At 36.2% G+C, this 15,910-nt stretch overlaps 1 protein-coding gene across 5 annotated transcripts in view; it reads right to left on the bottom strand.

The window, feature by feature from the left end:
• The window catches only part of Spn (protein phosphatase 1 regulatory subunit spinophilin), a 251,523-nt gene that overhangs the window by 8,111 nt on the left and 227,502 nt on the right, over positions 1-15,910 (bottom strand). For 2 of the 5 annotated variants that reach the window (XM_071595653.1, XM_071595656.1), the window contains 4 exons: positions 11,130-11,592; positions 8,669-8,851; positions 3,274-3,410; positions 1,769-1,942 (listed from right to left, as the gene is read on the bottom strand). In XM_071595653.1, coding sequence (XP_071451754.1) covers positions 1,769-1,942; positions 3,274-3,410; positions 8,669-8,851; positions 11,130-11,592 — 957 coding nt within the window. Of the gene's footprint in view, positions 1-1,768; positions 1,943-3,273; positions 3,411-8,668; positions 8,852-11,129; positions 11,593-15,910 lie in introns of those variants that run through there. The other 3 variants (XM_071595654.1, XM_071595655.1, XM_071595657.1) reach the window with 3 other exon arrangements.

Here is a 15,910-nt window from a genome sequence, read left to right as displayed (position 1 = left end):
GGGAAAGTCTCTAACCTTGATTTGCCGGCTACAAAGGAAGGTAAGAGGATCATAGTAGAGTGGATTAAGAGGAGGGATTTCAGGAACCTGTGAAAGGTCATTTCAAAGAGGATCATATGCCATTGCTCATCAAGACCAGAGGGCCCATTATCTACCACTGAGTTCTCTGATCATTCTGCTTTTGGAAGAGAGGAAGTGGACACGGAAGGATAGCATTATTGCCTGTTATGATCTCCGAAACTAATGTCAAGGAACTATGTAATAGCATTTCTATCAATCTTGTTACGTTTAAAGAGATTTTGTCTCCTATTACTTTTTTATATTCAAGAATATGATTATTTTCATTTGATTGATAACTTTTGTTGGTTTGGGAGGCCTTTGAGAGGATCTGCAGGCACTTAACCCTCTCGAAAAATAGTGCTTACACATGTTAACTCGCTTGCCACATAATCACAGCCTTGATAGATTAACTGTCTAAAGCACTCAGCTGGACATCAAGGGATCCTTGTTTGGATCCTGGTCAAGGCGATTGTTTTTTACACTTTGAAACTATTGCCGTGTAATCCACACTTAGTGGATGACTTCGTTAAAAGTTACTGTTGTGACAACTCCCGCAGTTTCTTGAAATTTGTCAAAGGTAAAACACCCTAGTAAAGTGGGCTTTAACCTCATAGACTGTGATGCTTTGCACACGACTACAAATGCCTTTGACATTGTATGTACGGTATTTTGTCACAACACCTTGTTCCGTAAAAGCCCCAAAAATTTCAGCATTTAAGAGGACACCTCAATAGCTCAACTGGTTAAAGCACTCGGCTGGACATTGAGGGATCCCGGTCAAGGCGAATTATTTACTACAAATGCCTTTGACATTGTATGTACGATATTTTGTCACAACACCTTGTTCCGTAAAAGCCCCAAAAATTTCAGCATTTAAGAGGACACCTCAATAGCTCAACTGGTTAAAGCACTCGGCTGGACAGTGAGGGATCCCGGTCAAGGCGAATTATTTACTACAAATGCCTTTGACATTGTATGTATGATATTTTGTCACAACACCTTGTTCCGTAAAAGCCCCAAAAATTTCAGCATTTAAGAGGACACCTCAATAGCTCAACTGGTTAAAGCACTCGGCTGGACATTGAGGGATCCCGGTCAAGGCGAATTATTTACTACAAATGCCTTTGACATTGTATGTACGGTATTTTGTCACAACACCTTGTTCCGTAAAAGCCCCAAAAATTTCAGCATTTAAGAGAACACCGCAATAGCTCAACTGGTTAAAGCACTCGGCTGGACATTGAGGGATCCCGGTCAAGGCGAATTATTTTTACACTCTGAAATTGTTGCATCATTTTTCCAAGCTTATGAATTTAATTTAGAGAATCAATGATTACCCATATGGCCATGTCTGTCATCACAACATTGTTATTATTACTACTACCATATATGAATGCCCTGTACTAAATAGAACTGAGTTAACACACAAATTCAACCAAAGAACGTTCTCAAGAACGTATCTTGGCATTACTTAGAGACCACCAGTACTCTAAAGCTACAAAAATGTAGACGAAAACCCTTTTAAATGTGTAATGTATTGTAAGCACACCTTTCTGAAAAACATGATAAACCATCAATTAACCACCAATTAGATTTACAGCAATCATTACTTGACAAAATAGATCTAAAATTTGCCTAAAAGAATTCAATATCATCCCTTCCATCAATTACATCAAAGCCTTCCAAATAATTTGCATCACAAACATACCTGCACTCGAAGCTCCTTTAGCTTCCTCTTCAGCCGACTCTTGTCTTCGCCTGAAACACCAAGAGCTTTGAGTTCTCGTGAATCCAAGGTAAGCAATGCACAGCCACCAACGCGTTCCTCCATGAAACGTGGTATGTGCTGCTCAAGTCCCAGAGCCATTAACCACTGGCAAACCTGAAAAAGGAAAAACCCACCCTCTTGTTACCAAATTAAGTTTAAGATTCAGAAGAAGAAAGTCATCAAGAGAAGATTCTGTATAACAGATAATAAATACTGAAATGTGGATAGTCCAGTGAGTAGAGTGCTGAGCTACTGACTGGAGGGCCCAAGTTTGATTCCAGGAGATACTTGTATGCACCCTTAACTTTGCACAAGCTGTTTTTTTTTGGATACCAGATCTTACCGGGAGACCATATGGGGCACAGGAAAAGAAACTGGCCCCTACCATGATGCATCTACATCATGTTTTTAATTCTATATATAAAAAATAACATCGGCAACTATTCTCTTAACTCTGCCTATCATCATCATTACACCAGAGGCAGGAATGACTTCCATTATGGGAATATAAGAACTAAAGCATTGAAGTTAGGACCCAATGAAATGGGCATCAGATTATATAACAAACTACCCAAAAGTATCAAGGATACAAAGGGAACTGCTGTATTCAGGCATAAATTAAAAATATATCTACAGCGCAATATGTTTTACTCGGTTGATGAATATCTCAATAATATTCCCAACCAGTAAGTTCATACTTTTAGTTTCTAGCAATGGTCATGGTCTGATTCATGTTAATGATCAATGATTTTTCTGAATTTGATATTGCATGTGTATGTCACAGCCAATGTTCATGGGTTTGTACCAAACATTTATGTAACTATGAGCATCATTTCTTTTATGTATCTTAACTGAGCCTGTGTCTTTGCTCCTCATTGACGTGCCTTATATCATGTACATACACCACCCACCTGGTATTTTTGTATTGTGATCTCTGGGCAAATAAAAAGTAATAATAATAATAATAATAATACCCTGATGAGTGAAACTTAGGCTTAGTACTAGGGGAGGTCTACTCACACACTCGTATCAAATCAAACCAACCTCCAGGCTGATAACCATGGGTTATAGTTTTTCAAACATTGAATATTAAACATGATCTATTAATATTGAAAATGTTCAATTTATAGTAATTTGGATTGAATAAAGGCACTTACATGGATTTAATATTAATTTATTTGTTAGTAAACTGAAAATAGCAACAAAGGCCGATTAAATTGGACTGAATGATTAAAATTGGTCAAGCCAGTGTACACAAGAAAGAGCATGATACTCAATCAACTCCTTTAACCTCAGTATATATCTTTTAATCTTAACATAGCTTCAATTAATGATGTCTTTAATAGAGCCAATTTGCATTTTTGATGGACGATGCAATTGTTTTCAATTAAAACCAAACTTCACAATTGTTATCAATGAACATGCATGTATATGAGACACATTACCTGCTCCTTGGACCACTCACTCACTGGTGCACTCTGCCACAAGTGAGATTTCTTTTCAGTTGATGAAGGTGCTGAGGATGAGTGCAAAGAATCTTGAAGGTTGGAATGTGTCCAAACATCACTACCCATGTGAATATCTGGGAACAAAAGGAAAAGAAAACCAGGTCAATAACTTAGGAACAAAATTAATGAGGTGCATAGGATTGTAACATACATATTTTTATTTCAAATGCTTTCATTTTATTGTTTTGAATGCTATAAATGAATCTAAATACCTCAAATATTCATTTAATATCACAGTGAAAGACACGAAGTCTCTGGAATATGATGATATACATTGAAATAAAATGAATCCCCTCAATAGTGTCAACATTTTTTTTATGATTCATAAACTAAAATCTATTTCGAACTTACTTTCATTCAATTGATCAAAAGCTGTAAAACTGTATATGAGGATTTAAACAGGAAATGATTGTGCATTTTGAAAAATTGAAGCATCTTTTGGAAAAAATTGAATGCCATAGATACTTTTACCTTAATTCCTTAGCATTGGTGAATATTTAAAAAAAAACTAATCATAAATTAAAACCAAGCTCCAGATTAGCATACAGCAAAGAATCTTGGCATTAGCCCAGATACAGCCTACAAAGCATTTGCCTTCACCTACTCAAACACAGTGATACCCTAGAGGAATAAATAGAACATCTTGCCACAGTTGGTGAAAAACATTTCTGTGTGATTAACTTATATAAATTCTAAAAATAAGTATTTACAATGGAATCCCAACATTTACAAAGGCTTTTTCCCAACAGCAACTATACATAACAGGTTATTGAAAAGGAAGGGTCTGGCAATATAAATATGCCCACACACAGAAAACAAAGAATGATATATGAAAGCACATAGCACATTTACTTTAGACTTTAACCATATAATAACTAAGTTCAAACTTCCAGTCCTTTATTGACTATATGGGTTCGTAATTTCTTCAAAAAGGCCTCAAAATTGAACAAATAATCTTATCAATATTGAATGAATATCTGAAAAGTAAAACTATTATTTTTATCAATGATTTCAGGGGCTCATAAAACATGAAAAGAGTTAAGTGCGCTATATCAAGTGTCATCAGAGATTCCAAAAAGTATATTTTCACAGAATTCCAAACAATACAAATGATTGAGAATGTCAAGTTTTCAAGGATGAGAAGGATGGCCAGCCTTTTTGAAAAATATTATGTAGCAAGCATGCAATTCTTAAATCTTAATGGACATGATATCTTGCCAGTTTGCTAAGATGGAAAGGAAGAGGATTCAGGTCCCTCAAACATCCGATCCGAAGAGATATCTTAGTTAACTGCTTCTATGAAATCACTATAATTATATCCTGAGCAAGAGTCCAAGCTTTTTCCCAAGACATGCCACTGACACTTTTTTTAACAGTGAAGATTTCAAGCACACTGAAGCATGTATTAATAGAAAAGTATTTTTTTTACCAATTGTTCATTTTACACAAAATATTGATAGATTTCACACCATGAAAAATGAGAGAAAATGCATGCAAAATTTAGAAGCAAAGAATTTGAAGTTTTGAATAAGAATGAAGTTTTTATGCACAAAGATGTTTTCATCTGCTCATGTAAAGTGTAAGACAAAAGCTTGGGGTCGCAGAGACAGTTCTTTGAATATATGAGGGGGGACCCAAAAATTACAAGAATGTTGTTATAGATTCTTTAGTTCTCAATATATTTACATTAAATTTTGTTCACCTTCAAAGTATTCCCCATTGACCACAATGAACTTCTCTAAATGATGCTTCCATTGTTCGAAATATTTCTGAAATTCATTTGTCGGGATGTCCTTTAGGCCTTCAAGCAATTTTTGTTTTACCTCCTCCAGAGGGTCAAAACGCTTTCCTTTCATGTCCCTTTTGAGTCTGGGGAACAAAAAGAAGTCACAGGGAGCTAAATCCGGGGAGTAGGCGGGGGTGGACAATCAATTTCATGCCATTTTTTGTCAAAAACTCCATCACGGAGAGGGCGGTATGATCCAGTGAGTGAGATGGCAAGGGACAAATATGGCTGCAACCCTTTTCATTTGTAAATCTTCAGATAGAATCCTCTGAATTGAACTCCATGACACTCCAGGCATCTCACAGAGTTGATTAATTGTTCTGCGAAGGTCTTCAAGAATGAGGGCATTGATTTTGTCGACGTTTTCGTCAGTTCTTGATGTTGAAGGGTGGCCTGAACGGGGTTGGTCTTCAATTGACATTTCACCATTTTTAAAATGTGTAAACCACTCATAGACTCTGGTTTTGCCTCGGGCAGCTTCCCCATAAGCAGTCTTGAGCATTACAATAGTTTCTGTGGCCGATATCCCCAACAGGAAACAAAATTTCACTGCATCGCGTTGCTCTTGATAATCCGCCATCACGTTTTCCGCCGAAATGAAAAAAGTTGTTTCACTGAGACAGCTCTCACAAACAGACCGATCCAGTCACAGCAACAGCGCTATTCATACTGACACAGGAGGCATGAGCCTGACATACGGCTGGCCAAAAAAAGGCTTTCCCCACTCTCACCCCCCCCCCCCCGGCCGCAGCCCAATACCCGTTACTTTTGGGTCCCCCTTGTACTTGATGATGTTTCGCCAATGAAAGTGAGATTAAGATATAGAAAAAATAATCACAAAGAATTCAAATCTCAGTGCAATTGTGACAGAGATAAAGAGAGACACTGTGATGAGGAGTAGCTTTCTCCTGGCTCCTCAAAAAATATGTATACTTATTTAAAATTATGCTATGTTCTACCAACATCACATTTTCTCATTCCTAATTATTATCTCATCCTTACAATTCCTGAACATCAAGTCCCTGACTTGCAATTGTCCAGGTTAAATCCTGGCCCCCAGCTTATAGTTGCCATATGACTGAGGATCCATAAAACTGGAGATCTACAGTCATGAGGAATGAATATGTCACATTGTAAATTGACCTTCCTGTGCAGTTAATTTATATCTTAAAAACATCAACATATTTTTTCCAAATTTAAACTCACTTTTTCTGATTAAAATTAAAGAGTATCAATCGGAAATGGGTGCATTTTTCTTCTACAGCAGAAATCAAGTGTAACCAAACAACTCTGCAATGCTCATATTCTCATGGATTCCTATCACACTATTTATACTATAGACAATATCAGTAGATACTTACAGAAACATATGGGCAGGCTTCTGAATAACTGATTGACCTCTATAGGCTGCCAGCTCATCTTACACAAGGTACTTGCTATTCAACTTTTTCGTCTCTCAAAACCATTTTTTACATGCATCAAGCACCAGAAAAATTAATGCTGAACTTAATCACGACTGTTTATAATTAAGAGGACTAACAGGCGCACGTTTTTTAAAAACTTATATATCAACTAAGATAGTCATTGAAAACTATGCTCTTTCTCCATCATGCTTGTTTTTCATTTCACAAAGAGGAGATAATACAACTTTTCAGTTGTATTACTTTATGCATCTTGTATAAATGCAGATATGTACACCATTTTTTTGTACCACATGGTTTCAACAGTGCACATGCTGCCAATGAGAGAATATGGTATAGGTATATACCACATACCTGAATTCAAGCAACAACTCAGCACTAGCAATGAGAGAAATGACAGGAGACAGATAAAGATCAAGAATTACCAAGGCCAGGAAAAAGACTTACAAGTATGACGGAAGCTGCAATGATAAGAGGTTAGGTAGAGGTCATAGAGGATAGGTATGGGAGTCCTTGAGCCCCTATCAAAGGGAGCCTTCAGGAACCCTACCCTAAGCATAACATTCTACTGCAGACAATGGTTCTCAACTCTTTCAAATAAAATGATTTAAATACACTGCAACCATACCAATTTAATGGGGCATTTAATGTGATAGCTACGAAAATTAATTATGATTTATGAGCGTTACGATTGTAAAAGCAGTATTTAATTTTTATGTGTTGCGTTAGCTAAGGTCGTTTCATGTCATGGCTATTCCTGTGCATGTATCACAACATAGTAACCAAGAGTCTTGCAACTTATAGGATCACAGGTTCAAACATATTACACCACAGGTGGTAATGTTAATGAACACACTGTCATCTCAATAAAACCTGCTAATAAAAATATTTCCAGCACACACATGCCTTTTCTCAGCTACTACTTATTCAACATCTGACTAACCAACTCATCAAAATAATTTCAGCATGCTCACATTTCCTAAGTGAACCTATTATATGGGTTAAATGGAAGAAGGCACTATTAGGTCTCAATTTCACCCAAATAAAGACCTCTATCTATCTATCTATCCATTATCAGCTGTAAGCTACGTCAGCTCTCATTTTGTCTGTGATTTCATCATAATGAAGTAATTTTACAAAAACTTTTTCATTTATCATCATTGAAAAAATATCAACAAAAACACAACCGACTCTTAGAGAGTGGAATAACCAGGATACTTTGATATATATTTTGCTAATATTTGGATGATATTACTATACGATTACTAATGGTACTATACCATATTCTAAAATTAATTATTCCTCCTTACAACTCACAACTATCACAGTTTACTTCTACCAAACTCTTCCAAGTGAATAAGCATGTTCAATGAAGAGGTAAAAAAACTTAAGAAATTACATTATCCATCACCACATTCATTTTTCATGTAATTGACTGAAAACTTCTCAACAGTCTTTTCTGTTTAGGACCTTCAGGTATCTGTCCACCAGCCGCATAATAAGACGTTCCTTACTTGTCTGTTGGATCCTCAGAATGCAATGGATCCAAAAATTCACCCACACCAGGTCTAATAGTGTCATAAAATCATAATCAGTATTCTGAGCAGAGAACCTCAGAAGCGGAGATATCATCATTAGATATAACAAACTGGACCAGCCAATACGCTTCAAAAGGCGAATTCCAATGAAAATATTTTGTTTCTCTTCACCACTGCTCTGCAAAGAATTGCACCAACATCTGATTTCATTTGAGAGCGACACCATGACGAAAAACATAAACATTAATTTGTTGTTGCCGTAACATACATTTAATTAATGCAAGTTCAATTGATAGAAAAGTTTACTTAGCTTAGGTTACTATACTCTGAGAAAATCAATACGATCATTTGCAAAAATACTGCTTGTACTACTATTAATCGGTAACCACTTTAAATTTAAATGCAGACCACTAGTGAATGATTTCTGGGGCTTATGAACTTTGTCAGTTGGAAGGTTCTATTGAATACTGGGTGGCTTCTTGCTGGTCCACACTTTCCCTGAACACATGACATGTCAAACCTTTGGAAGTGGGTCAGTCTGGTTGAGAACCACTGGTATAGAAAGGAGAGGGTGATTCACATCATACCGTATCGTGCATCACGGTCAGGCGTCCTAGCAAGCGCATGTGGGGATGCACTGCAAGAAGAGGAGGAGAGAGAGGAGGGTGAGGGAGGGGCCAACCCATCACTCAGCCTTTGAGGTGAGGTACCTCCTGGTTGCCATGGAGATGTGTTGACAGCTAAGTTTTGGCTTATAGGAACCTTTTTCACTGCGAATAAGAAAAGATTAAACGAAAAATTAGAGACAGAAAAATGAAGCAAGAATCTCAAGTTAGCAATCCATTTCTACACTAGGAGAAATATATCCCTGAAGGATGAACACCAAGGATATTTGATACTTAGGATTTTTAATTCTCAATCCGATTTGAAAATCAGAAAGTGAACTAAATGAAGAAATTAATGAAAAGATGAAGAAATATTTTGGCTTTTCACATGGAATTTATGTTGAAATTTGTATTACTGCACACAAAAAATTTGAATGATAAAATTCCTACAGGTAGATGAAATGCTTTCATAGAATGGTCCAATGCATCAATATGCAAAATTTGTCAGGCACCATCAAAAAAGCATCACCTTTAAATAAGCATGCTCAAACCTCAAATTTACACCCCATAGCATGGGATGGAACAACATAATTTTCCACTTCATTTTTACCATCCACATTAAAATTGAAATAAAGCTTTAAAATGTGACACACTAGTGATTTCCTCAGCCTTTCAAGGTCATCAATTATGCCCTCCAACCTGCGAGACCTAGGCTTCAAAGACATATGACCCTGACCTCTATTTGTCTACTAAACCAATAGTGCACAACCCACATTCTGCCACTGCTTTGCATACGTCAAGTAACTGCTGAAGTTGACTTTTTTAATTTGAATTTTCATATAATTCCTTTTTGCACTGAAATAACTTGATTTCGCTGTTAAATTTGATTAATATGTTCCTTTATTACTTTATGAATAGGCTTATGGCTTCAAATTTCACTGTAAAGTCTTCTTCTTATATGTACCTAAAGCATGTAAACTGTTATACCTTCAGTAAGGGACCACTCTTGGCTCTGGATTATGCAATATTTTTTATTAAGTGGAATCAAAGTAGCAAGGTTTAACATTAATTTGAAAAGCAGTACTTTTACTCATTGCTAGGGTATGTTATATATTGTGCCCAGCAGGGAAATTTAATATTCAATTTCCCATCACGTTCCCTACAATCACACAAATCCACATCTATTTCTTATAGAATTACCAGCTTCTGCTTGATTTGTAATTTGTAATTATTGTCTTCCTAACTTTTGAAAGCAATAAATATCAATTTAAAATGAAATAAAATGAAAACCTAAGATTAGTCAACAGCTGTGGTGATATTATAAATGATTTGCAAAAAAGCCAATTCAGCCTAAATTATAAAAACATATAGTGGAGCTCAGATTAACTTAAAAGAAAATAACAAAAATTGATTTTTTATGATAGAATTTTTTAAATAAAATGTTTACCATTTTAGGTACATTTTGGATGAACACAGGATGAACATGCCCCTATTTCTTAGTCTGGCTTAACAAAAATTCTTTGCACCCATTTTTCCTGTCTCCTTTGGATTTCTCCTACCAAGCCTAGTACTCATTCAATTTCCCTTCCATCCATTTTATTATCTCAATTCTTCTCCACACTCATATTCCAAGAGCCTCCAATCTATGCCTACCCTCTTGCTCCAATGTCATGTTCCCACACCTGAAAGCTTCTTTGCCTAATGCAATTCTCAGTCTAAATATGATATATTTCAATCAATTCCAAGAGGCAGTGAGATTTGAATTAAATATCAGGTTCAGAACTGTACATTTGATATATTTGCTGCAATGACGTATATCTAATTAAATCTGGACCATAAAAAGTTATAAAAATTGAGATTTATACCAAGTCAGGGCTAAATTTGAGGTTCCAATATTGCAATGGATTTGGGATTATTCCATCCCTAATTGGCAGACAACCCCTGAACACCAATGCTGAGTGAGGTAATTACATTTTTGTGAGTAAAGTTTTACAAGGAGTGAATTTCCTCTAAAAGAATATGATACCAAATGCAAAAAGAATCAAATTTCAATACATCATTTTTCAATACAGTAAATTCCCTTTTACCCATCCAGTACTTTGCCATTAGTTTGCTAATCAGGAAAGGGGTTAATCAAACCACTTTTCTGATTAGCAAACTAATGGTTATCTTAAATCACATACCATACTCAAGAGCTTAAGAAAGAAAGCATGATCTTTCATTTAAGAAGTTATTGTAAAAGAAAGGGAAATTTGGAAAGTATAGTTTTAATGTAATTAAAATTTTACCTGCTCCTTTTGCATACTTTGTTTTGGCAAGAAAAATCATCACCAACACATCGTAACCACAGAATATATTAATCAACCAATCTTGTTTTATAGTGGCTTTTAGACAGGAGCACTCAAGTCAAACTTTCGAGGTTAATAGCAGATGGATTCCTTACCCCTGGCATTAGCCTCTTGAACGGCCTGCCTGATCTCTTCAACAAGCGTTGCTGGCACCGAAGAGACAGATGATGAACCCCCGGTCTTCCCCGTCCCTGATGACTCCGAGTCAGAGCCAGAGCCTCCCCTTTGCTCCCCGGCAGACAGCCGCCTCTCTCTCTCTGCAAGGACCTGCTTCAACTGCTCAGCCAAAGATGGAGGTGGCCCTGTGGGGGGACCTCCGTGCACCGCATGGGGATACCCCTGGTGTGGCTGCTGCGGGTGCACCCTTCCTGTCCCTGCCCAAGGGTCTGATGCCGGCCTGTGATGTACCAGGTGCTGGACCTGTGGGGAGGTGGAAGCGTTTGAAGAAGAGGAAGTAGGGGAGGCATTAGGGGCACTGCTCGTGGGCAAGGGGACGCTCCCACTTTGCTGCTGTTGCTGCTGGGTAGGGGCTAAAGTCTGCTGCTGCTGACCTGAGATCTGTCACAAAGAAAGAAATGTTTCATTAAGTTTCACAACTGAGAGAAAAGGATATAACATATACATTCGATTATTACATTTGAATTCATCACAAGCACATCAATGTATATCGGCAATGATAAGATTATTGATGAATGGCTACATGAAACTTCAGTGATTATTGACAATGATAGGGCTTGTCAACCCCCATGACTATAATCATTCGATTCGATTCAGCCACTGCACTGGTATGTATGTAATGTACAAGGTGTTTTCAATAAATAATGGTAATTTCAGTTGTTTGGAAAGAATTTAATTTATTCACCAATATCAATGTTATATCCTCAATATGTAGTCCCCATTAGATGTTATACACTTATGCCAGTGCTTTTTTCCTATCTTCGATACGCTTCTAGAACTCAATCTTTAGCATAGCTTTTAGATTTCTCGGGAATGCATTTTTAATCTCCTTTATGATTGCAAAATGATGGCCGTGTAAGTTAGTCTTTATTTTTGGGAACAGAAAAAAGCCATACGGGGCTATATCTGGCAAATATGGAGGCTAGGACATCATTACAGAGCTATTTTTGGCCAAATATTCATGAACAAGCAGTGTGAGCAGGTGCATTATTGTGATGCAAAAGCCATGATTTGTTTTGCCACAAATACGGGCCTTTTTTTTCGTATTTCTTCAAGCAAACAACATTGAATTCGTAAAAAGTACCCATTATTGATCGTTTGATCTTGTAAAAAGAACTCACACCATACTATGCACAAAGCAAAATTACAAAATTCCTGTTACATGACAAATACACCTCATATACCTAGCTATACAAAATGCCCTATGCCCATTACAGTACCAGAGATCATTATCACTCTAACAAACAATGAGTGACTCACTCAGACAAATTCCAAAGTAAAAAACATTGATTAATTAAAAGAAGGTTCTTTTTATCACATTTTTCTGACCACTCAAGGTTGAATGTTTTCGTTAACCAGCCTGATCAAATACTTTAAATGAGACCTCATACTTGTCCATAATTTTGGCGTGAATAAAACTTTTTCTCCATTGCTGATTATACACAAAAAGCTGACTTTTGGTCTTCATTATACTTATTAAAAAACCTGTTACTAACAAAAAATCACATTTTTGAACACTGAAAAATGCTCACGCAGCCCTGGCATGTAACATACCATTTAGAATATTAACACTGTGAGCCTAAAGGTATTTGGGTGATGGTTGATAGAGGAAACTCTCTTAGAGGGAATAAGAACTAGTAATTAAGCATGCAACATGTACTACTAACAAACACAACAGATTATTTTATCATTGAATAAGTACAGTTCTATGAAGAATGTACATGTGTCAGGTTCAGGTCTTTTGCTATTTACTGATTGACTATCTTGCATTCCAAAATAGAAATCTGATGGAGAAGATACGAATACTAAACATTTAACCGAGTAAAAACATTTAACTATTACTTCCTCCAATATACATTTCAGAAATACTCACTCCACTAAAGTTAAGTACACTTCATGATACCAATATCTGGGATGAACATGTAACTAATGAAGTGTAATGACTACTTAGTCAATAGCAAATGAAATTATTTTACTTCACCTGGAATGGATGAAATACAACAGGATCACACAAGATCTAACAAAAAGGGAGAGGAAATCACATTTACAATCAAAGATATTAATAAACATTGGTGAAAAGCAGGAATACACAGCATCACAGATGGGTTGAAGGAATATAATAGAATGAGAAGGCCTGAAATAAAGTAAACACATATGTGATTACCAGTTATAACAGAGGAGAAGATGGAATATGATACAGAAAACTGAACATTGTCAAGATTCTCGACACAGGACAAAACTTCCCTCCACAAAATTCATTATTTGATTCTCAAATTTAAATGCCCATTTTTTAGATGTTGAATATTAAACATTTACAAACCCTAATTGGTGAATCAACTTTCTAGAACAAATTCATTTAATAGATGCTGTGTTCAGGCTTCTTAAATGACTAGTTATCAATGGGTTAAGTAGTAGCCCATAGAAAGAAAGAAAAATTACATGGCCGTGAAGAAACATATAATATAAGAAAATAGTGAAACATTAAGAAATTATGAAGTAATGTTGATTAAGATGTTAATAGGCTCAGGAAAACTTGATGGCACTCACCTGCATCAAAAGTGACATCGCTGATGAGGAAGTGTGAGTGAATGGAGATGTCTGAGGAAGTAGGGGGGAGAGGGGACAACACATGGAAGGCAGAGCTGCCAAATTACTTAAATGTACTCGAAAGAAGGCAGGTGGTGATTTAATATACGCCCAGCTCATGACAATATTTGCCAATGATGATATATATATGCCGAATATGCTATGCCTTAGTGTAAATGGATATGCCATTACATTTATTTTCATTGTTGCCATTGTGTTGTTTCCATTTGTACCCATAACTGTCATCATATTAATTCAAATTAAGAGCTCATGAAAGTATAAATGTGCATTTTAATTAATAATATAAACAAGCTACAAGTTTCCAAATGCATATCAATGTTATGCCTTATGGTTGTTATCTTGTCATTATTTCTCTGTTGTATTTTTTTCAGCCCTTCTCCTGCACTTTCCATCATATTTACATAAGTTATCAAAATTTCACAGGATGGTAGGCCAAAAAAAAACATTCAAATAAAATCTGTTAAATACACTTAAAAGTCAGGCACACATTTTTTTATTGACTCCAGAATATGGAGACAGCCACAAATTAATGAATGAAAACTTTTGTTATTTAGTTACTGACTGAGATAATCATATCATTTATTTAATGGCATGAATTTATAGAATTCATATTTTTTTATGAAAACAAAAATTAAGGAGAACACAACCAGAGTATGGTCACCACATGTCTTAGATCCTTTTTAATGAAAGGAACTGTAAGATTCATAAATTATGATACAACATATAATAACTTTAAATAATCATATTTGTGGTTATGTGACCCGTGGAAGTTTGACACTATCTTGTATTGAAGAATTAGAGATCTGCCCTACTATTAGTTTAAGTATTGGTATGTTATTTCTTCAACTAGAATTTATAGTAATGTGAAGTAATTATTCTAGGTTATTAATTATAATCTTTCTCTTGCCGTTTATAATATTTATCACTTTGAAATAAATTTTTTTAGCATTTCAGTTAAGGAAAATGAGAGGAAGAATATTTGAAATTGATAATGAAGGAGAGTGAACCTGGTGACTGACTACCTTTCTCCCACATGTGGAGCAAATTTATAGACAACAAACTCTTCCACTGAAAAGTGAGTTCTGCAGAAGGGCCACCAAGTTTTGCAATGCCTAAAAATGTTTCCCATAAATAAAAAGGAAGAAAATGATATAAATGTAAAAAGTATTATGTTTGGCCTAATCCATTCTACAGCCTTAAAGGACCTTAACCTAACTTATTGTATGATGTTTTTTAAGGAAAAGGATGAAAGTTGGCTCTCTTATTGCTGTCTTAGCCTAGGAATACCTAAGCTGCTCACTTTCCACAACTGTCTAGCAAAGATCACATGCATAGGGAAGAAGAAAAAAAACAGACAAGGAGAAAGACTGTAAATGGCGATGATCAAATTTAGATCGAAATGGGCCTTTTGATGATTAATTATAGCATGATTGGACAATGCGTCAAGAGCTATTTAAGAGGGTCATCCGGAAAGTAGTACCCGTTCGTGAAATAAAGACACAAAAGTAAATATTAACAAACATAAAAAATTTTATTTGAAAGAGGATACTTTAAACTACTTCTCAACATAAACATAATCTCCAAGCAAATTAAGGCATTTGTCATAACGTGTGACAAGTTTCTGTATTCCTGCTGCATAGTCCTTCGCCGCCAGCTCATTGAGATACGCGAGGGACCCATCTTGCACAAATTTTTGCATAATGCAGATGGTGTTTAACAATTTCATGAACAATTGTTCGAGAAACATTGGGAAAATGCTCACAGATGTCATCAATTGTGACGCGCCGATCGTTCCTCACGAATTCGTCAACTGAGCTCACCAGTTGGTCTGTAATGACAGACGGTCTCCCCGAACGCTCATCGTCGTGTGTGTTCCCCCTCCCCATGTTGAAGTTGCGACACCACCGCCGAACAGACGACTCGTCCATTACATTGTCTCCATACACCTCCTTTAATTGGCGATGAATATCACATGGGCGAACGTTTCTTGCATTGAGGAATTTAATCACTGCCCTCACTTCACAACTGGCGGCGTTCTCAATTTTTTTAAACATTGTAAACAATCACAGAAACAACACAGGCAATGCTAGCG

This window comes from Hetaerina americana, unplaced genomic scaffold, assembly GCF_022747635.1.
Source record: "Hetaerina americana unplaced genomic scaffold, ioHetAmer1.1.p SCAF_7, whole genome shotgun sequence".
Taxonomy (NCBI): domain Eukaryota; kingdom Metazoa; phylum Arthropoda; class Insecta; order Odonata; family Calopterygidae; genus Hetaerina; species Hetaerina americana.
This window is presented reverse-complemented; position numbering and strand designations above follow the sequence as displayed.